This window comes from Mesoplodon mirus (assembly GCF_964341445.2).
Source record: "Mesoplodon mirus genome assembly, chromosome: 18".
In the NCBI taxonomy this organism is placed as follows: domain Eukaryota; kingdom Metazoa; phylum Chordata; class Mammalia; order Artiodactyla; family Ziphiidae; genus Mesoplodon; species Mesoplodon mirus.
The window spans coordinates 12,958,076-12,978,979 of record NC_138994.1 but is presented as its reverse complement, the minus strand read 5'-3'; the positions used below and the strand labels follow the sequence as shown (position 1 = coordinate 12,978,979).

At 65.3% G+C, this 20,904-nt stretch overlaps 1 protein-coding gene across 2 annotated transcripts; it reads right to left on the bottom strand.

Annotated features, from left to right (window-relative positions):
• Window positions 1–931: 931 nt before the first annotated feature.
• Window positions 932–19,895, bottom strand: FASN (fatty acid synthase). 2 transcript variants are annotated; one of them, XM_082602992.1, is made up of 42 exons: window positions 19,602–19,895; window positions 17,547–17,684; window positions 16,610–16,762; window positions 15,180–15,353; window positions 14,764–14,964; window positions 14,527–14,649; window positions 14,328–14,443; window positions 14,103–14,237; window positions 12,986–13,448; window positions 12,713–12,900; window positions 12,435–12,624; window positions 11,674–11,768; window positions 11,407–11,541; window positions 11,099–11,302; window positions 10,835–10,950; window positions 10,426–10,598; window positions 10,161–10,352; window positions 9,998–10,078; window positions 9,696–9,881; window positions 9,331–9,510; window positions 9,051–9,254; window positions 8,110–8,414; window positions 7,406–7,798; window positions 7,165–7,329; window positions 6,950–7,068; window positions 6,706–6,860; window positions 6,347–6,550; window positions 6,024–6,174; window positions 5,759–5,937; window positions 5,554–5,673; window positions 5,235–5,357; window positions 4,902–5,125; window positions 4,622–4,823; window positions 4,335–4,486; window positions 4,131–4,222; window positions 3,771–3,922; window positions 3,432–3,677; window positions 3,001–3,189; window positions 2,491–2,721; window positions 2,158–2,378; window positions 1,972–2,070; window positions 932–1,879 (listed from the first exon to the last, which is right to left on the bottom strand). In XM_082602992.1, the coding sequence occupies exons 2-42, from the start codon at window positions 17,671–17,673 to the stop codon at window positions 1,490–1,492; spliced, it is 7,548 nt and encodes a 2,515-aa protein (XP_082459118.1). In that variant the 5' UTR covers window positions 17,674–17,684; window positions 19,602–19,895; the 3' UTR covers window positions 932–1,489. The 2 variants fall into 2 exon arrangements, with proteins under 2 accessions (XP_082459118.1, XP_082459119.1); XM_082602993.1 differs by lacking the exon at window positions 19,602–19,895 and having other exon boundaries at window positions 17,547–17,702.
• Between the last annotated feature and the right edge of the window lie 1,009 nt (window positions 19,896–20,904).

The following is a 20,904-nucleotide window of genomic DNA, read 5'->3' as shown; positions in this document are numbered from 1 at the left end:
ACATGTTGTGGCATGTATCAGAACTTCATTCCTTTTTAAGGCTGAATAATATCCATTATGTGGGTAGACCACATTTGTATATTCATTCATCTGTTCACAGACTCGTGGATTATTTCCACCTTTCGGCTGTTGCAGACGAGTAACACTGCTTGTTATGAGCATTGGTGTACAAGTATCCGAGTCCGTTTCCAATTCTTTTGAGTTATACCTAGGAGTGGAAGTACTGGCTCACATGGTAATTCTATGTTGAACTTTCTGAGGAACATATAAGGGCCCCTGGATGTTCTGGGTTCAACACATCCTTCTAGAAGTCTAGCAGTGAGCCTGCTCCCCCGGCCCCAGATTCAGTCCTGGCCCATTGCAGGGCCCACCTCTCTCCCTGCTCCAGCTCACCTCTGCTGTTGGCCCAGAAGCTTCCAGCCCAGTGCGTCCATTCCATGCAGCCTTCATTCCTTCTGCCTAAACCTGTGTGACGATCAGTCTTCCACTGGACTAGGCCAGTTAAGCAAACACTCACCTAGGCGTTGCTGTGAAGGTTTTTGGTCCGTGTGCTTCACGTCTATGATCAGGTGACTTCAAATAAAGTTTACTCTCAATAATGTGGGTGGGCATCCTCCACTCAGTTGAGGCCCAGGAGAGAAAACCTGAGGTTTCCCTGAGGGATAAGGAAATCTGGCAAGGGTACCCTAGGGGGTACCCCACAATTATGCCAGTGGATTATCAGACTGCATACCTGTCTCCTCCTGGTCAAGCTTCCCTGATAGAGGGGCCCCTGCCTCAAGGTGTCCAGCCTGCTTTCAGGAGCCAGGCGTTGCCCCCTCCCTCCTGCAGGGAGCAGAGGGTGGTCCTCTCCAGGCCACCAGGACTTGGCCAGGACAGCGCAGGCTCACAGGGCTGGGCAGGGAGGAGGGAAGAACGGATGCCCAGAGGCCAGAGGGCACGTGTGGTTTAATCGTGGGGAGGCTCCAGAGAAGACAACATTTCTACCAGGTTGGTGTAAAAATGAAACAGGGTCCAGACATGGTTCTTTACACAGACAATTACAGTAAATTTCAAAATCCAAGCAGCAGTTTGAATGTTGTTTCTTGAAAAATGAACACAGACGAATAGGGTGGGTGCCCAGTGCCCGGGGCTGCTCCGCTCCACTGCCGGCATCATGGGGCCCCGGCCCGGCTCCCGCACGCCGGCCTCACAGGTGGACCAACCGGCGTCTCCCTGGCGACCCAATAAATAGGAGAATCCAAACGGAGAAACGACAAATGGACCCGCGTGGCAGAGCCCGCGCGATCCAGGAAGCTCGGCCTGGCTGGCGGCTCGACCGACTCTTCACAGACCGGGCAGGTCTCCGAGTCGGCGGCGCGGGTCCCAGCCCCGCGCCCAGGGCAGCCGGGGTGGGGGGATGGGAGAGGGGAGGGCGCTGGTCCTACTGGTGGCTGCACGTGGGGTGCGGGGGCCGGCGGGATGGGTCCCATATGTGGAACCCTCTGGCCTAGCCCTCCCGCACGCTGACACGTGGTTCGGCCAGGGAGCTGTGGATGATGCTGAGGATGGATTCCAGGCCGCTGCCCTCCAGCAGCGTGCGGTGGTCACCCTCAATGACATGCACGGACACCTTGCCGTCGCACACCTGGGAGAGGTTGTAGTCAGCGCCCAGGTCCTCGCCATAGGTGCCACCTGTCTTGGCGCGCAGCAGTGTCACGTTGCCATGGTAGGTGGCCTGAGGCGTGTACTTCTCGGCCGCCCGCAGCTTTTGGTAGAAGGAGCGCGCAGCGAAGCGGACTGCATGGCGGTCCAGGCCCGCGTGGCTCTGTGCGATCAGCTCCACAGCGGCCGCCACGCGCTCCTCCAGGCCCTCGAGGGGCAGTAGTGCCTCCAGCACCTGGAGGACAGGACAGTGAGTGGCGCCAGGCACAGGAATGGGGGGGGGCAGGGGTGTCAGGAGGCCCAGCCACGCGGCATCTGCAGACTCACCCTGCTGTGCTCGGCGTCAGTGAACTGCTGTACAAAGAAGCACATGGCCTCGGCCTCGGCCTCGGCCTCACAGCCAGGGGTCATCTTGGCGCGATAGCTCTGCAAAGGGAGGAGGGGCTGCTGCAGTGGCGGCACAAGGGGCTGGGACTCCAGACCTGGCCCCAGGGGCGCCGTTGCCACCCTCACCTGCGTGTAGGCCAGCACGTAGGTGTGCGAGCCATCGAACAGGAAGAGGCTATTGTTCGTGGGGCCGGCGCTCTGCTGTGCCTGCAGCTGTGAGCACATCTCGAAGGCCACGCAGGCCCCATAGGAGTAGCCAGCGATGCGGTAGGGCCCCTCTGGCTGCACCTGCCTGATGCACTCGATGTAGTAGGCGGCCAGGCTCTGGATGCTGTCCAGGGGTGCAGCTGCAGGGACAGCACGAGGCTTAGCCCTTTTCTGGACATGCATGTCACCCCCAACCCACTGGAGGACGGAGGAGGACCGCTGTGGGGACAGCCCCGCAGGACCCTGACACACCTCCCGTGCACTGCAGGCCGTAGGTGGGAATGCTGAGCTTGGCAGCCAGGCTGTGGAACACCGTGATGGAGCCCTCGATGGGGTGCACCAGGAATAGGGGCCGCTCGGAGCTCTGCACAGAGTTGAGTGGAGTCAAGGTCGGGCCCTCAGGGTTCACCAGCAGGGTGCTCAGGTTCAGCTGGGCCTGCTGCCGGGCAGGGCTGTCCTCTTTGGGTGTGGGGGCCACCAGCTCTGTGAAGAGGGGCAGATGCCAGGGAGGGCCGGGGCCACATGGGGTCCCCTGCTACAATCCCCCAGCATGCACACGTATACACGCACACACCTGACTGGGGCTGCTGGTGGCTAGGGCAGGAGGTGGGTGGGGGCACTGGGCTCCCACTGAGGGCTCTCAGGATGGGGCCAGATGGACGAGCCCTGACCTGGGTGGCGGGGGTGGGTCCAGGCTGCTCACAGGCCAGCAGCACTGAGAGGACCTGTGCTGCTTCGGGGATACCACCCCTCCACACCTACCATCAGCTGTGCCAGCCTGCGAGGAAAGTTCCTGAAGCTTCCGGAGTGTGAGCTGCTGGATTTCCCGCATGGACAGCACCCGGTCATGCTCTCGCTCCAGCATCTGGCGCACCTCCACGCCCATGAGTGAGTCTAGGCCCAGGTCTGCCAGTGAGCTGTCCAAGTTGACAGTGGCCAAGTCACGGATGCCTGGGGAGAGGCGCTCAGTTGGCAATGGGGGATGGGCCTTGGTGGGTCCTGTACCCTTATGGCTGGGTCTTCCCAAACCATCACCACTATGGTCATGGCACACAGCACCCACCCAGCTCTGCACAGACCACCTGTGTCTCTCCCTCCACGAGCAAGCCGGCATGCCCCCTTCTGCAGCCAGGGAGACCAGACTCAGGGGAGCTGAGTGTCTGCCAGTCGGGGGGTGCAGGGTGCTCCCTCACCCAGGATGTGAGCCACAGCCTTCACCAGGTCCTGCTGGCTGCTGCCGTCACCATGGGCTGCGGCCTTCTTCTCCGCCAGCACAAAGCTGCTCAGGACGGGGTGGGGCTGGTTCAGGAAGAGGTCCAGCACCTCCAAGCAGGAGACGATGCGTTGGGGCAGCGTCCCGCCAATGACTATGTCGTTGGTACCCATGGTCTCCAGCACGACGCCCACATCGCCAATTGCGCCCCACTGCACGGCGAGGCCTGCAGGTGAGGGAGGGTGGGGGGCTGGGGTGAGAAGGGGCACGAGTGAGGGTGGCACCGCAGGAGTGGAGGAGGAGGGGCGGGCGGGCCCACCTGGGAGGCCGTCATGCCGGCGCTTCTCACATATGCGCTCCATGGCGGAGTTGGCGAACCCGTAGTTGGTCTGGCTGGCGTTGCCACGCCCGCAGCTCACCGAGGAGAAGACCACGAAGTAGTCCAGCTCGGGGCATGCCTCCCGGGTCACCCTGTGGGTTCTTGAGTCACCCCCAGCCGGCCTCCCCAGCCCACCGGCCGACACGCCCAGGATCCCTGGCTCGCCTGCCAAACCGCCTCCACTGCCCTGGACCCTTGGTTCAGACCCCGGCAGAGGCCTGTGGCCTGGTCTCTGGACAGCAGTGTGAGGGCCGTGCAGGGGAGGGCTGGGAGAAGGAGAGAGAGAAGGGAGGAGCCCACCTGTCCAAGTTCAGGGTGCCACTGTACTTGGGTTTGTTGACGTCCTGGAAGAACTCAGGGGTCTGGTTCTCCAGCATGGCGTCTCTCAGGACCTGGGGTGAGGGGATCTTAGCACCTGCCTTTGCCCCAGGGCTTTGGAGGGCTTACTTGGGGTGGGGGGCTTCCCTGGGCAGCTGGCTCCAGCCCCTTTAGAGCCGTCCTCACCATGGCCAGGTTGAAGACGCCGCCTACAGGCCCAAGCTGGGTGGCCTCAGTGATAAGGCTCCGGGCACCATCCAGCGAGCTGGCGTCGCTGGTGGACACCAGGACCTGCACACCCTGGCGTCTCCACTCACGGACCTGCCTGGCCTGGTAGCCTGCGGGACACAGACAGTGGGGATGGGCAAATCAGGGCTCTGGCCCTAAGCCCAGGCGCCCGGAGAGCAGCAGGAGGGGGAGCTGACAGAGGCCTCTCCCACTGCCCCACCCTCGTGCTCCCCGGGGCCAGTCACCTGTGCGGATCCCGGAGCGGGAGGTCAGCACCAGCTTCTGGGCCCCTCGCAGCATGAGCCACTGGGACAGCTCTAGGCCGAAGCCACCCAGGCCCCCTGTGATGATGTAGGTCTTGTGGGCTGGGCAGTAGGTCTTGGACAAGGCCGCCGTCAGGGCGGGCTTGGTCCCTTGCAGCACCGCCTCCTGCTCCTCCTCGCGTACCTGCAGCCCAAGTAGCACCGCTGTCCACACACTGCCGGCAGGGGCCGGAGCTGGGGGTGCCTGGGGTCCCCTACTCACCTGGAGGACCACTTTGCCGATATGTTTGCCCTGGGCCATGTAGCGGAAGGCGTCCTCCACCTGGGTCTTGGGGAACACGGTGCACTTGAGGGGCTGCACCACGCCGTCCCGGATGCCCGCCTGCAGCAGCGCCGACACCTCCCGCCAGGTGGCGCTGTCTCCATCAAAGATTGCGTCCAGCAGGATCCCGTGGAAAGTCACGTTCTTCAGGAAGATGGCCATGCCTGGACAGGTGGGCAGGTGGCGGCCTCACCACTCAGCTGACAGCCCACCCTGTGGACCCCCGCTCTGCCCAAGAGCCCCCTGCCCACCCAGCCTGATGCCCAGCCTCACCCAGGGGGTGGTTGTTGGAAAGGTCAAATTTGCCAATTTCCAGGAATCGACCATGCTGGGCCAGGCACCGCACGCTGGCCTGCAGCTTCTCTTCCGCCAGGGAATTCAGGACGAGGTCAACACCTTGGGGTCGGGGGGCAAGAGGGGTCCTCACAGTCAAGACAACTGCCCAGCCAACGCGGCAAAAGTCCGGAAGGCCAGACCCTGTCCCTGCCTGGGCCGGTGTCTACTCCAGCTTGGCCGGAGAGGTGGGGATGGGAGGAAGAGGGGGCTGAGAATACGGGTGGATGGCGGTTGGCTAGTGACGGGAGCCACTCACCCTTCCCGGCCGTGTGCCAAAGCACGTGCTGCTCGAAGGACGTGTCCCGGGAGTTGGCAAAGCTGGCTTCGTTAAGCTGTGGGAACCTGGCCTGGAGGTATGCCCGCTTTTCAGCTGACCCTGGTGGGGAGAGACGCTGCTGGTAAGTCTGGGCTTTAGGCGTTGGAGGGGCAGTCCTGGGCTCTGGGAAGGGCTGTAGGCTTACCCACAGTGGTGAAGACGCGGCAGCCCAGGCTGAGAGCGATGGCGATGGCGGCCTGACCCACACCGCCCGAGCCCGAGTGGATGAGCACTGTCTCCCCAGGCTGCATGCGTCCGCGTACTACCAACGCGTAATAGGCTGTGGTATAGACGACGGGCACTGAAGCTGCCTCTTCCAGGGTCCTATGGGCACAGCACAGGGATCAGCTCGGGCCTGACCCCTGGCCACATCCATGTTGGGCCCCAGGTCACAGCTCTGACCGACTCACCAGTTGGAAGGCACGTCCCACAGGAAGTCCTGAGACACCAGAATGGAGGTGGCCAGGCCTTCGGCGGGCACCAGCCCCATCACACGCTTGCCTCTGGCATCTCGGCCGGAGAACTCCATGCCCAGCATGCAGTCTCGAGTGACCCATTTTCCTGGGGGCAGATGGTGGGTGAGCCCCTTACCTCTCCAGGAGGACCCCAGTGTGTGAGCTTGGGTTCGAGGAGCCTCCCAGGTTTCTGAGCATTTCGGGGTGAGGACCCCCCCTTCCCAGGTCCTGGCCCCCCAGGTCTTTGTTCTGGTCCCCCCACCGTGTGCTGCCTGTACCTGGGATGGCATCGGGGGACAGCTTGCCCGTGGCCAGCATGACGTCTCGGAAATTGAGGGAGGCATAATAGATGGTGCAGAGCTGGACGCCAGGGCCAGTGGGCTGGGCGTGGCGCAGAGGAGAGCAGACCCAGCGGACGGAAGAGAGGTCCCCGCGGGTGAGGATGTTTACGAAGGCATGCTCTGTCTGCTCCTCTGGCCGGTCTGTGGGTGACAGAGAGTGGAGCTGCCACAGGGTCACACGCAGCCCTGGGCTGGGCGGGGCTTCCAGCCAGGGTCCCCCTGCCCTCTCCTTCTCAGCCCACCCAGCTGCGAGGTGAGGAGCCTGGGGGGGGCAGGGTGGCACATTGGGGGCTCACCCTTTTCCAGTGGGAAGTGGCGGAATGCCCCCCAGGCCCCGTCCCGGTAGACGTTCATCACCAGGTCCCCCTGTAGCACCTTCTGCAGCTCCAAGGAGTTTGGGTCCATCTCAGGGATGGGGGACTTGCTACTGAGGTTGGACACCAGGACGCACCTATGGGCAGCCAGACAGGTGAGGGGAAGCTGGGGGGGGGGGTTTTGGAGGGGAGGAGCAAGGGGCATGCAGCTCAGCGGGCATCTCACCGAATCTGGTGCCCACCGGGCTCTTTTCGGAGACAGTTCACCATGCCCACGACACCTGAGGTGGTGCAGCCAACGGCCATGAGCCACACGGGCCGGGACGAGGAGTCAGCCAGGATGTTCTGTAGAACGAGGGAGGGGTTGGCTTCTGGGGGCTACCCAGACCCCCGCATTGGAGCTGCGTCAGCCAGGCCTGGCCAGGGCTGGGAGCGACTGACCTTCAGTGAGTTGACCCATCCAAAGCTGGCGTCCTCCACGGACAGGAAGACTGGGCTGTTCTGCGGGGCCGGCCGGCGGCACAAGAAGAGCACAGAGCCGTAGAAGGACCTCTTCAGGGCCACCAGGTGCAGGGATGCCCCGGTAAATAGGCTCTCCCACTCGTCCTGTGCGTTGGGGGGGGTCAGTGCTCGGCAGCCTCCTGGGCTCCCAGCCCCTCCCCATCCCGGCCCCGCCCCGCACCTGGCTCAGGAGGTGCTGCCCCCCTTGATGTGGCTCAGAGCAGGTGAGAAAGGCCACAGTCTCCCCCAAGGAGTAACCTCCGAGCAGCGTGTGCAGCAGCAGGAAGCCTCCCTCCTTCAGGGTAGCCGCCATGTTGCCGATGGCCGTGGCCGGGTCACCAAGGGTGGCCAGGGCACAGTTGCACACTAGGAGGTCAGCCCTGCCCAGGCTGCTGGGGGCCGGGTCCACAGGGTCCCACTGGCCCTGGGTGAGGTCGAGCTGCTGCAGCTTGGCTTGGGCAGCCTCCAGGGCCTGGGGGTGGCGGTCAGTGGCTATGTAGTCCATCTGTATCAGGGGCTGGGTGTTGAGGAGCGCCGGGATGCGGGAGTACAGTCGGCCGTCACCAGCCAGCACCTGGGGTGGAACAGCTTCTTGGATCAGCTGCCACGGGGCAGGCGCACCCACCCCCTCAGCTGGGTGTCTACCAGAAAGACCCACCCACCAACTCCGCTGAGGCCACTGGCCAGCGCTGCCCTGTCCACAGCACCCGCAGAGCCCACCTCCAGTCCCTTCTCTATGCCCCTTCCCCTTCAGTGTGTGGGCGGCCTCAGCACCATGGCAAGTTGGGTGACCTCGCGTCAGAAGGGCCCCAGCCCTCCTGATGTTTGGGGCTGCCCGCGTCTGGGTCCATATGCACAGTGTCTGCCTCTGCGCTCGGCACCCACCTCCACCACCCTCATCCTGAGGCTGGCCATATTCTCCAGGGCGGTGTCCACGCACGCCTTGAGTGCTGGGGAGTCGAGGAGGCCGCTGAGCAGGGGGTCGTCACACAGCAGGGGCCTCTCCTGGGCCAGGACCTGGCCCAGTTCCTGCTGTAGGTTCCCATTGAGTTGCAGTTGGCAGGCGGCGGCCAGCAGCCGAGGCAGGCCCTGCTGCGGGGCCTCTCGGGGAGCCTGGGCACTGTCCAGCCCGGGCACCACCATCTTCATCCCCTGCTGGGCCACCTTTGTCTGCAGTGCCTGTGCCAGCCCTGGGGAGGAGACAGACGGGTGCTAGGGAAGAGCCTCCGCTGGGCTGGGGTTCCTGAAGGTCCCCGAGCAATTGGTGTCTGCCTGGAGCAGGGACTCGGAGGTAAGCAGGACCCACCGCCCGGCTCTGCCCACTGACAGCAAATAGGGGGACGGAGCGGGCAGTCCAGTCCTCCAGGGCTAGAAACGGGCATCAACCCTCGGGACCACGGGGGGGTGAAGGGCTGCCCTGCCTCCCACCCAGGTGTGAGCCCCACAGAGGGTGGGCTCTCCAGAGGGCGGGTTCAGTGCCTTGACGCCCCTGCTGCCCCTCCCCAGCTCCCCCCACCCGTCAGCTTGGGTGTGAGCCCTGTGCGCAGAGCTGTCTCATGGCGCTACGCCTATACGGCTGGCTGGGGGCACAGACAGGAGGGGACAAATCTGTCGCCTGTGTGTGCTAGGCCTCCTCTGAAGACATCAGCTCTGGGCGGGGGGAGCCAGGCCTGGGGGCACTCACGAGGGGAAGGCAGATTCGGGCTCCACATGAAGGAGGGGCTGTGACGGGGCGATGAGGGGAGGTGATGAGCTCCCCTTTGCCAGACTGGGCACAGGAACTGGGAGCTGGAGCCCGGGATGAAGGGGGTGGGCGCAGGCCTCACCCCTGCACAGCTGCAGCTCCTCCTGCAGGGCCAGGCTCCCAGCCAGGCACCCGCTCTCCACGTGCGGTGTGAAGCAGAACTTCTCCAGGATGGGTGCCAGCTGCTCCTGCTGTCGCCGAGGGGCCACCGAGGCATGGAGCCTCGAGATGTGGACGCTGCCGGCCACTGTGCTGTTCAGACACCTGTTCACTACCACGTCGGCCACTGCGGGGACATGCTAGGTAAGTGCGGGCAGTGCCTGGCGCAGGGACACAAGTGTGCGGGGCCGGGGCAGGGCTACCTTGTGTCTCGCCTTGCAGCGCGTACAGCTTCTGCCGGTGGGTGGTGGGGTCGATGTGGATGGCGGTGATGCGCGTGGGCAGGCGCAGGTTGCGGTGGCCCGGGACCAGGATGGACATCTGCAGCATGGTGTCCAGGAAGGTCACCCAGTTGTCCTTCCACAGCAGCCGGCCTGTGTTACCTGGGGTGGAGGGACCGTCAGCTCGGCCAGGTTGGATCTCTCCCCCAGTGGGCCCTCTCCTCCATGCGGCCCCCTCACACCCACAACTGCCCTCCCTTCACCCGGCTTGGGCATCTAACTCCGGGCAGCAGGAGTTAGCCCCAAAGCACGTTCCTCAGCATAAAGTGGGGCCCTCTTGCACCCACCTTCGAGGTTGGCCTCGAGGATGCCCTGGAAGTGGGGGCCGTAGTTGTAGCCCCGCAGCCGCAGCTCCTTGTACACGTCGCTCTGGCTCAGGTGGAACGCAGCAGTGGGGTCTACAGGTGTGGCGTCCGTGCCATACTGGTTGTCAAAGAGCCTGGGGTCGGGGTCCTTCCACTGGTGTATCTGCCCTGTGGGCGGGGGTGGCAGAAGGGCCTGAGGGCAGGGCCGGGCTGAGCTGGCAGCCAGGGTCCACCCAGAGACCCCCACCAGGGACTCTGCAGCCTGGGTGGGTGCCCCTGCTCACCGCTCACGATCAGGTTGCCGTTCTCAGACACCTCGAAGGTGCACGAAGCCTCCAGAAGCCGCACTTCCAGGGGCACGGTCCCTGCAGGCAGCAGGGTCAGAGGTCAGCAGCAGGGGTCAGCAGGCAGCACTCCCGCCCCGCATCCCGAGGCCGCCTGCCTCACCTGTCTTGGGCAGGATGGTGGCCTGGTGTAGCGTCACGTCCTCGAACACCACAGGCACCTGCTCCATGTTTTGGTCCAGGGCTCGTGCCAGCGTCTTCCAGACCAGGAATAGGTAGCCAGTGGCGGGGAAAATTACGCGGCCGTCGATGCAGTGATCCAACAGGTAGTGGTCGGGGGTCTCAGGGCTGGCATCTGTGGGGCATGGGCCTTAGTGCCAGTGACCGGGAGGAAGGAGCCGCCCCCCTCCTGCCCGCACCTCACTCACCGATCTTATAGACAGTGACAGAGGAGCAGCTGGAGCCGCTGGGGAAGTCCTCCACGGCGGGCACATCCCAAGTCTGGCTGTGGTCCCACTTGATGTGGGGGGAAATGAGGGGGGTCCCCCGGGGAGCCGGGAACTCCACGGGTGGGAACAGACCGTTGGGGTTGATGTCAATGCTGGAGGGTGGAGAGGGAAGATGTGAGCAGCACACTTGTCCCCAGGACCACCCTGCTATACCCACTGCCAACCGTTCTCCCCTAAGACCCCAGGGATGACCGAGACGGGGTGGGGTGGGGGCCGCAGTGAGGGTGTAACGGTGGCCCAGCACCCACAAGCCCGCTTCCTGGGGACGATCTCAAGGCCAGCCTGTGGCTGAGGGGCTCCCAGGGTCAAGCAGGGCGAGGGGACGCACCCCATCAGGTGGAGCCTGCCCACGTTGCTGAGGAAGAACTCCAGGTTGTCCCTGTGGTCCTTCTTCATCAGCGGGACGATGGTGCAGCTGGACTTGAGGCCTCTCTTCAGGATGGCCTGAGAGGCAGAGACAGGCTGGGCCTCCCTCTGACTAGCTCCCACCCACTCCCACAAGGCCACACGGAGCCCAGCCAGCCTGCCTCCCTGCCATGCCCCCGACCGCCATCCCTCCCGGACCTGACCATCCTGCCCGCCCAGCGCGCACCTGCAGCAGGGCATGCGGGGCGATCTCCAGCACCACGGCGTGCTCAGGCACGTGCCTCAGTGCCTCCTGGAACAGCACGGGGCTCACCAAGTTGTTAACGTTATACTCAGCTGAGAACGTGCGGGCCAGGCGGCCCTGCCACTGGGCCTCGGGGATGGAGGTGCTGAGCCAGCACGCGGAGCGGGGCCGTGGCTCCCGGATCACCTGCGCACATGGCCAGGCTGGGTCGGTGTGAGGGAGCTTGGGGCCGCCTGCCCGCCCGTCCTCCAGGAGGCCCCTGCCAGGCAACCCGTGGGGCAGCAACCCACCTTCTTGAGTGCCTGCAGCAGTGCAGGGGCGATGGAGTCCATGAAGTAGGAGTGGAACGCTATGCCACCTGTCCGCACCTCCTTGGCAAACACACCCTCCTGCTTCAGCTGCTGCACGAACTCGGACATTGCGGCCTGGGGTGGGGGCGGGGAGGGGGCAGGGGCGCTGGACGAGCAGTCCTAGGCCTGTGCCCGGCTCCCCATGCAAAGCTCACCCTGAGGGATAGGAGGGGACTTGGGGATGAGGCCTCGCCTCCCAGTGCCCACCTGAGGTCCGGAGATGGTCACAGAGTCCTGGGAGTTATGGCAGGCAGGCACGATACCAGGGGGGCAGCGCCGCTTACACTCTTCCCAGGACAAGCCTGGGGGCAGAGACAGCCTCAGACGGTGGCCACAGGGAGCCGGCACCCTCACTCGGCCCCTCCCCAGGGGGAGGAAGATGTTGCCGGGGTGGCCCTAACGACAGAGGCGGTGATGACAGCTGCAGAGCGGCACCTTTACGAGGCACTTTCACCCCTGCCATCTGATCTCAGGCAGGGGTGTCGTTAACGCTACCCCACAGGCGGGAGCCAGTTTCGGCTCAGTATTGACGCCAAAGGCTCCTACGTCTGACCAACCACAGAGGACCTTGGCCTCACTCTCCTGCCAGTCCCTCAGGCTTTCTCGGGTGTCCTCCCGTCCCCAGCCTTGCCTGCCCGAAGTGCGAACAGGCCCACTCCTTCCCCTGCAGCCCCCCAGGGGTTTAGCTCAGGCTCATGGGAAAATCATGCTGGCCTCTACTGATGCCCATGGGCAAGTGTGCTGAGTGCCAAGGCCATCAGGCTCAGGGAGGCCATACAGGGCACACGGGAGCAGGCTGTCAGGGTCGCTCTCACCCTGAAGTGAGGAGGACGGTGGCCAGCGAGTCACCCCAGAACGTTGCCTCTGCCCAGCACCAATGTCGAAGGTGCCAGCGTAGACGTCCCCTCCCACGGAGACCCTCAGGCCCATGGGTGGAGTGGGATGGGGGAGCACAGGGCAACACCTACCCACAGCTGCCATGGCCCCGGGCGGGATGTTGGCCTCCTTGATGCACTGGGCCCTCCAGTAGGCAGCCAGGACAGCCTCCTCCTGAGAGAGGCAGCCGTCGGCGTAGCCGCAGGCCACCTCGCCCAGGGAGTGCCCAATGATGCCGTCAGGCCGCAGGCCCATGGAGGTCAGCAGGTCTATGAGGGCAATCTGGGGGAACAGGGTGCGTCACGCCAGTCCCGGGGACGCCAGGCTGACCGCCCTGCCAGCCCGCTCACCCCAGACCCCAGGGGTGCACCTGGATGGCAGTGAGGCTCACGAAGGACTGGACGGTGTCATCAAAGGTGGTCTCATCTGTGCTCAGCAACAGGTCCGACACCTGCAGTCCCAAAGGCTTCACGGCCTTGTCTGAGCGCAGGATGGAGTCGCGGAAGCTGCCCAGGCGCATGAGGCTCAGCCCCATCCCGCGCCACTGTGCGCCCATCCCTGTCCCAGTGAGAGGCGTCAGGGCAGGGCTGCGCAGCCCTGCCCCCACTGCCCTCGGGGACAACCTGGGGAGCTGGGGGCTCACCGGAGCAGATGAACCAGAGTGGGCGCTTGCCAGCTGGCACCTGGTGCACCTCCTGGTCGCCGCCCTGGCCGCCCAGCACAGCGTAGCCACGAAAGGGCATGGTGGCCGTGGGGGAGGCCGCGATGTCGTTGAGCATGCTCACGAAGGCCAGGTCATGGCTGTGCTGGAGGCCCTGCTCCAGCAGACCCTGCACAGCCTCAAGGGTGCGCCCGCTGGCCCGCAGCAGACGGGGCAGGGCGGAGTGCGGGGCAGGCGGCGGGGGCGGCTGGGAGTTGGGCCGGAGGATGACATGCACGTTGGAGCCACCGAAGCCAAAGGAGTTGATGCCCACATTGCCCCCGAGAATGGGCAAAGGCCGGTCCACTACCTGCAGCTGCCCGTTTTGCAGCGCTGGGATCGTGGGGTTCGGGCTGTGGAAGTGCAGGTTGGGGGCCCAGACCCCGTGCTCCAGGGACAGCAGCACCTATGGGTGCCTAATGGTCAGTGGGGTGGCCAGCCCCGGGCTCCCTGCCCTGCTGCTCAGGGTGGGCTTCAGGTACTTCCCTTCCTGAGGACACTCTGAGGCCCCCTGCCCACTGCAACAGACTTCCTTCCCCCCAACCTTGCTCAGCCCCAGTGCAGTGGTCTGGTGACCAAGCTGCAGGCCCCTTCCCCTCTCGGCCTTGGGCCTCACCTAGGGCCCCTGCCACCTCCGGACTAATGGCCATGGGTCTAGACACAAAGGTCCCTCAGCCAGACCCCACCTCAGGTCCCGATCTAAGAGCTGCAGACAGGTGGCTACAGTGGCCCAGGAAGCCCAGAGCACTAGGGAGCCTGAGCAGCGGTGACCTGGATGCTCTGGGCTACCAGTTGGTCAGCAGGCCATGGGGAAGGGCAGCCCTGGAGAGGTGGGGCCGCCCCGCTGCTTCTGCACCTCTGGCTTGGTCTCTTGTGGAGCAGTGCTGGGCAAGATGTCTGGCTCCTTGAACTAGGGCAGGGAATGGCTACATGCTGGCACGCTGCTGTCTGGGCCTCGGTGGCCCACACCCCACAGCACAGCCTGTGGGGATCCTCCCCCGACCGGGGGGAAGGAAGCTGAGGAGGCAGGGGCAGGATGGCCCCAGACCCGCCTGCCTACCTTGACCAGGGCTGCGAGCCCCGAGGCGGGCTCCGCGTGCCCCATGTTTGACTTGGTGGACCCGATCAGCAGTGGGTCCTGGCGGGTGGCACACAGGGCCCGCATGATGCTGTTCAGCTCCTGGGGGTCGCCCACCTGTGGGGGACCCAGGGAGGTCAGGACTCCACCCCGGCACCTCTCCGGCGTGGGGTATGGGGTGTGCACAGGGCCAGGCAGGGCTCTCACCTTGGTGCCAGTGCCATGGGCTTCGATATACTCCAGGGACTCGGGGGTCAGCCCGGCCGACTCGTACAGGGAGCGGATGAGCTGCTCCTGCACCTCTCCGGAGGGGAAGGTGACGCCTGTGGGCGGGGCCGGGCCTCAGCACACCACCAATCACCTAACCGCCTGCAGCCCCGCCCTCACCCTGCCCGGCCGCTCCCACCTTGCTCTTTGAAGCCATCAGTGTTGGTGCCGGCGTTGAGGATGGTGGCGTACACCCGTCGGGCCAGGGACTTCTTGGTCAGCAAGACGGCCACCACAGCCTCCGCGCGGCAGTAGCCGTCCCCTGGGGGCAGAGGGCACCTCAGGCCTGGGAGCTCAGGGCAGAGCTCAGGGGCTGGTGTAGGGTGAAACGGGGGCTGGGGGTGCTATCCTGTGCTCCCACGCCCTCCGCCCTCACCTGCTGCATCGAAGGACTTGCAGGAGCCCTCAGGGCTGAGCATGCCCAACTTCATGAACTGCACCGAGGTGTTGGGCTTCAGCAGGATGTTGATGCCACCCACAACGGCCGCGGGGCACTCCCCACTGCGGATGGCCTGGTAGGCGCTCTGCAGGGCCAGCAGGCTGGAGGAGCAGGCTGTGTCCAGGGCAACGCTGGGCCCTGCAAGCAAGGGCACAGTGCAGCTGTGGGACTCCCCCAACCTTGGGGCCCTGGCAGCTTTAGCAGGTGCCCTCCATGTGGAGCCTATGACACCGGTACCTCACCCCTGCAGGCCCTCCTCGGAGAGGGGAGGTCAGAGTCTGGAAGGGTCTCAGCTGCCGTCCGGCCCCACCCTGCCCCAGTCCGAGGCCCAGAGGAGCTGTGTGTGCACCCACCTTTGAAGTCGAAGAAGAAGGAGAGGCGGTTGGCCATCATGGCACGCTGGCAGCCCACCATACTGTAGCCCATGAGGGTCTCAGGGTCTCGACTCAGAGCCTCTGAGGCCTCAGAACTGCTCACACCCACCCAGACACCGGTGTTCGTCCCACGAAGGGAAGCTGGGTTGATGCCTGTAGGAGACAGAGGTCAGCCCTAGGTGCTGTGACACGCCCAGCCCACCACCCAGCTCTGGGAGGTGAGGCCTCGCCTCTCAGCCTCCCTGGCTTGGGTGAGAGGAGGCTCCATCTCAGCCTGACTCTGGAAGGGACGAGGTGGGCCAGGGAAGAGAGAGCATAGCCACAGTGGGGCGGCCAGCCCAGGTAGGGCTGAGAACGGATAACCAGGTCACAGGGAACCGGGGCCCAGGCACGGGCGGGGTGCCAGGTGGGGCTCCAGGCTCTGGGTCAGGCAGCGGCCAGAGACAGCCGGAGGTGGGGACAGAGGGCAGCATTGTCCCTAGGCTACTCCCCTGGCCCCTGGTGTTGCTGGCAGGGTCTGGTAAGCCCTGAGGGCGGCCTGCCCTGGGCGGGCCAAGATAAGAAGACAGAGACAGACAAAGGCCGAGTGTCCAGGCTTGGGAAGGAGGGAGGGACACTGGCCAGCCCCTGGGGAGCAGTATCCAAGGTCTCCGGATGCGGCCTGGGCAGTGGAAAGGTCTCCACTTTCCCCTACCAGGGTCCTCTCACCTCCCCTCCACTCCACCCCAGGCAGCACGTGTCCATGACCCTGTCAGGCTCAGTGTCAACCCCACAGACTACTTAGCATCTGCTGCAGGACAAGAGACTGCAAGGCCAGGACACCCACCCTGCCAACCACAGGTGGGAGCAGACAGGCCCCAGGTTCCCCTGCAGAGCTGAGCTCTCACCGCTCCCCTACTGAGGGGCCTCACCCACATGGCAGCCTCCCCTCTCCCACCTGGCAGGACTTCTATGTCTCTGGTGTCCCTGGGACAAGTCTGTGCCCCGGGACAAGGGGCAGCTGGCCTCGAGGCACTTGTCCAAAGCCAGACACAACCTGGCGGAGGAGAGCGTGGAGAGCAAGCGTCGTGGGGCCAGATCTCGCCTCCTACTCTGCCTGGCACCCTGCCCTCGCCCCCAAGATCAGCCATGCAATGGGGAGTGAGGAAGCTGGGGCATCAGGACATGCCTGGGACACCTCTGGTGTGCAGCTGTGAAACGTGACCTGCCCAAGGCCCATGCCTCCCCAGCCCATCGGCCCCAGACCAGGACTTGGCTCCCTCAATGGCTTCTATGTTTTGGATGTTTTGTCATGAACACGTGTTGCTCTTAGAAGCAAAATGGAGGAATGCTTTCAAGAGGGGCGGCAGGAACCTCAGGGAGGGGCCCTCAGAAGTCCCAGGTTGGCTGTCAGCCTCCTGATGACCCACCTCCGTCCACAATGGCCTCATAGGTGACCTCCAGAAGCAAGCGCAGCTGGGGATCCATTGTGTTTGCCTGCTTGGGGTGGACCCCGAAGAAGGAGGCGTCAAACCGGGACAGGTCCTTCAGCTTGCCTAACCGCCGGGGCAGGCCATACAGTCCTGTGGAACACACGCAGATGGAGGGGCCAGCCACGGAACCTCACAGCCCCGAGTAACTGACAGTGGCGTCCCTGTGGCAGCAGGGAGCCCAGGCTCCCCGGGATGGGTGGGCCCACTTCTGAGAGGGGCCCCTAGGGGGAGCCTCATGGGTGGTGTCCTAGAGCACAGCACTGGGTGGGGAGTGCCCCCTCCGCCTACCCACCACTGTCCTGTCCTGGCTGGAGACCCCCTGCTTGGCCTGACACTGGCCCCAGAGGCTGAGGCCAGGCCAGGCTCCGCCACACTGACTCACATCCCGTAGATCAGGTAGAGCCGCTCTGCAGAAGAACCTACTGGGCGTGAGGGAGTCAAACCAGCTTCCTGGGAGAGCCTGGTGTCTTATCCGACAGTTTGGGACACGTGGGCCAGCAGTGGCTGGCCAGGCTCTGCAGGGACCAGGTGGTGGGCAGTGGGGCCGGAGGTGCTCACCCACCTGGCCTAGCTCTGGATCTGCCCCCTAGCAGCTTACTTAGCTCATCTGTGAAGTGGGCAAACACCATGTCCAGGGCCAGCCCTCAGTCTCCTGCGGACTGGAGTTCAGTCCCTAGCCCACTGGCCAGAGGTCCCAGTTTCTCCCTCGCCCTGAGCCTTCTCCTGGCGCCATCTCGCAGGTAGAGCCTGCGGTCACCTCGGGTGACCGTTGGCTCTGCAGGTGGGACGGGAGCTCAGGCCAGAGCAGGCCTGTCCTGGTAGCTTGGAGACTGTGTACCCAGTGGCAGTGAGAGGAGAACCCAGGCCCACTTACCTGCCTTCCACCGCCTGTCATCATCCGTCACCATGTCCACACCGCCGATGAGATTGGCCCAGAACTCCTCCAAGTTCTCTGACTCAGGCAGCTTCCCGGACATGCCAGCGATCACCACCTCCTCCATGGCTGCTCTCTCTGCAGGGAGGGTGGTGTGGGGGCCCGGACACTGGTCAACCTCAGCTCCCACATTGCCAGTCTGCAGCCTCACTGGAGGCCCAGCTGCTGCTCCCCCGGCCCTGGCATCCTGACCCCCCTTCTCCACCTGGCCCACCCAAGGGTCTGAGGGCAGCAGCTCAGAAAGCCCCACAACAAAGATCCACACGGCCAGCTCCTGTGCTGTGTGCCAGCCGGGACGGATGCCCTGGGTGAAGTATGTGTACGGTGGTTGGGAGGCGGGGTGTCCACTCTGGTCCAGCCTGCCTGCACCTCTCACTGGCAGTGTTGGGCTCTCTGGGCATTGGCCCTGGCCTGGGGTGACCCTAAAATGGCCCTGCTGCAACTCCCTGCTGCAGTGGTCCCAGGAGGGGGCCTCACAGTGGGAGACAGGCAGGGCCAACCCAGAGAAGGGCCCAAACCCTTCCTAGGAAGGGGCTGCCTGGCCGTCAGCCTATTAAGAACTGGCCAAGGGAATTTAGCAGGCGGAGGAGAAAGGGCAAACATGGGGGTGAGAAGGAGCACCCACCCTGACTGGCCGGCTCTGCACTCAGCACCCCACGCTGTCCTCCATGCTGGGGCCAACGGCTCGGGCACTGAGAGTGCCAAGGCCTGGTGGGGCTCTGGGGCAAAATTGGTCCCTGCCCCACAGTGGATAGACCCAGCCTGTATGGCTGCTCCAGCGAGCTCCAACCTGGAGAACTACTCCTGATCAGGTGCCAGGCAAGTGCTACCCAGACCCACACACCTGCACAGGTTGAGGCCTCAAGAGTCCTGCTTGCCAACCTCCACGCAGCCTGCCTGGCCACCCAGACCCAGGTGCCCAAGGCGCCAACGAGGGAGCCTAGGCTACCCTGAGACTGTGGGTCCAGGATGGGGGCTCCTGTACAGCCCCTGAGAAAGGGGGCAAGGCCAGGGTTGATCCTGCACACTTCCGCCAAGGCTCCAGGGCCTCATGGCGCTAATGACCGCTGGACTCGCCAACCAGCGGCCCTCGTGTCTCTCTGAGCAAGGGAAAGCACAAGCAAGTGGAGAGAGCATCTTCTTTGGGTGCCCTGCTGTCCCGGCAGAGAGGGAGCCCCCTCCCCCAGCGCTAAATAAAGAGCCCTTTGCCGGCGCAGAGGCACCAGCTCCCGGAGCGGCTGCTTCTCCAGAAAGCGCCCGCTCTGTTCTCCCCCTACTTGCTATTCACGCGGAGTCCGGCGGGACTAGGCAAGGGGGTGGAGACCCCTGCAGAGTGCACTGCCTCGCATGCGCCGCCGCGAGGCTGTACGGGGCAGGAGCCGCTCTCCCCCCAGAACTTCGGGGGCTCCAAACGGAGCCCACGTGGTGGGGAAGCCGTCCTCATCGGGCCCCGCGCCTCCTCCACCCACCACCCTCCCTTCTTTTTAGGCCCTCCGGTCAGCTGAGACTCTGCTATCCCGCACCCGGAGGTGGGGGGACGCCGCGGATGGAGGGGCTCGGCGGCCCGGCCCGAAACGAGGCCCTTGTGGGCGGCCGGGGGCTCCTACAGGCCCTCGAGGGTCCGCAGCCGCCCGGCCCAGCCCAAGACCAAAATGGCTGTTCGCGGCGCTCCTGGGCGTCCGCCCCTCGCCATCCGCCCACCTGCCCCGCCGGGCCTGGGGCATGCCGCGAGGGCCTTTCGCCGCCCGGCCTCGGGCGCCCCGTGGGGCTCGAACATCCAGACCGGAGGCTCGGACCCCGAGACCAGGGCAGGCTGTGCGGGGCGACCCCTCGCCACTGGCGCCCCGGACGACGCGCGCCCAAGGCCGGAAGATGCGGGCCGGCGGCGCCCCCTCGAGCCTGACCGCACTACCCCCGCCCCGGCCCCTGCCCGGCCCCAGGACTCCGGTCCCCGGCAACCAACTCCCGACCCCGGCCCGGCCTGGCCGCTCGTACCTGGTCTGGGCGCGGGCGGTGGCGTGGGCGGCGGAGGGAGAGCGAGGATGGAGCGCGCGGCGGAGGGGAGGCCGGGCCGCTTCCGTCTCTCTGGCTCCCTCTAGGCCCGCGCCGGCGCTATTTAACCGCTGCCGTCCCCGCGCGGACACGCCACATGGGCTGACAGCTTGGCTGCGCCGCCCAGGCCAATGAGCGTCAGGGCTGCGCCCCGGGACCAGGCGCGCCGCCGCCAGTGGGGTGATGCAGCGCGCCGCCGCCGGACGCCGGGACTCTGCGCGGGGGCGCGCCAGGGGGCCCCGGGACTCGGGGGGCGCCGGGGCGGGGCGCAGCGTCACCCCCGCCCCACGACTTCCTTTCCGCGCCCCACGCCTCCCGGGGCCGCCCCCACCCACGGGGCCTCGGGGGCCACGTGTGCACGGTGCGCAGTGGAAACGGGACGGGGCTTGCTTGGGTCACGCTGGGGGTTATACTGGGGCCACACTGGGGGCCGGACGGACCCCCGGGCGTAAGGACTGAAGTGCCGGCGTCCGGGCCGAGCGAAGCCGGGCGGGGGGCGTGGCTCGCTCTGCAGCCGCAGCCAATCGGGGGCCGGGGGCGTGCGCGCTGGACCAATGGCGGCACGCGAGTGGGCGTTGCTAGGCGATAGGGTGATGGGCCGGGCGGCCCCTGGCGCTGCGCGGGCCGCAGCGGGCGAGCGCGGTCGTTGACCCGGCCGAGGGCGCCCCGCGCGGGGTTACTGCCGGTCACCGCAACGCAGCGCGGCTGGTCCTCCCTGCCTCCTAAATTCTCAAGGCGGGCGCGGGAACCGGGGGGACGCTCCTGAGGCCGGGCGGGGGCTCCCCGCAAGCCGACCGCGGGGACGGGGCGCGGCCATCTGGCGAGCCGGCTCTGTACGGACACCTCTTGGTGTGATTTGAACAAAGGAGTCTCCCTGGGCAGAGGCACTCGCGCGCGCACGTGGCCATTCTCACCCGCGGGCGCGCACACGCACCGGCGGAACTCTGCGTCTCCGCTCACCGGCGCGCTCTCCTTTGTAATTCCCCTGCTCAAATGTTTACCGAATTTACAAAAAACCCTTAACTTCCAGACCAATAAGAAACAGACATCCCGTCTTGGGGTCAAGTAAGAGTCCAGGAAGACGGCCCTCCCGGCCTGGTGGCCACGCCCTGCACCGCCCTGGCTATCTTCTGGGGCCACAGACAGACCCTTGTGAGGCCAGAGGAGCCCTGGCAGTTCCCTGGGGCTGGTGCCCCGCAGCCTCATTGTCTTTAAATCAAACGGTGCTGCGCTCCTCGCCTGGCTC

What these genes read in the sequence shown, in the direction of transcription:
- FASN (XM_082602992.1), bottom strand. Translation starts at nt 17,673, where the DNA reads ATGGAGGAGGTGGTGATCGCTGGCATGTCCGGGAAGCTGCCTGAGTCA. An exon ending in TTCCAACAACCACCCCCTGG is followed by an intron (nt 5,126 to 5,234) that starts GTGAGGCTGGGC and finishes CCACCTGTCCAG; the next exon opens with GCATGGCCATCTTCCTGAAG. An exon ending in GCAGGCTGGCACAGCTGATG is followed by an intron (nt 2,722 to 3,000) that starts GTAGGTGTGGAG and finishes CCCTCTTCACAG; the next exon opens with AGCTGGTGGCCCCCACACCC.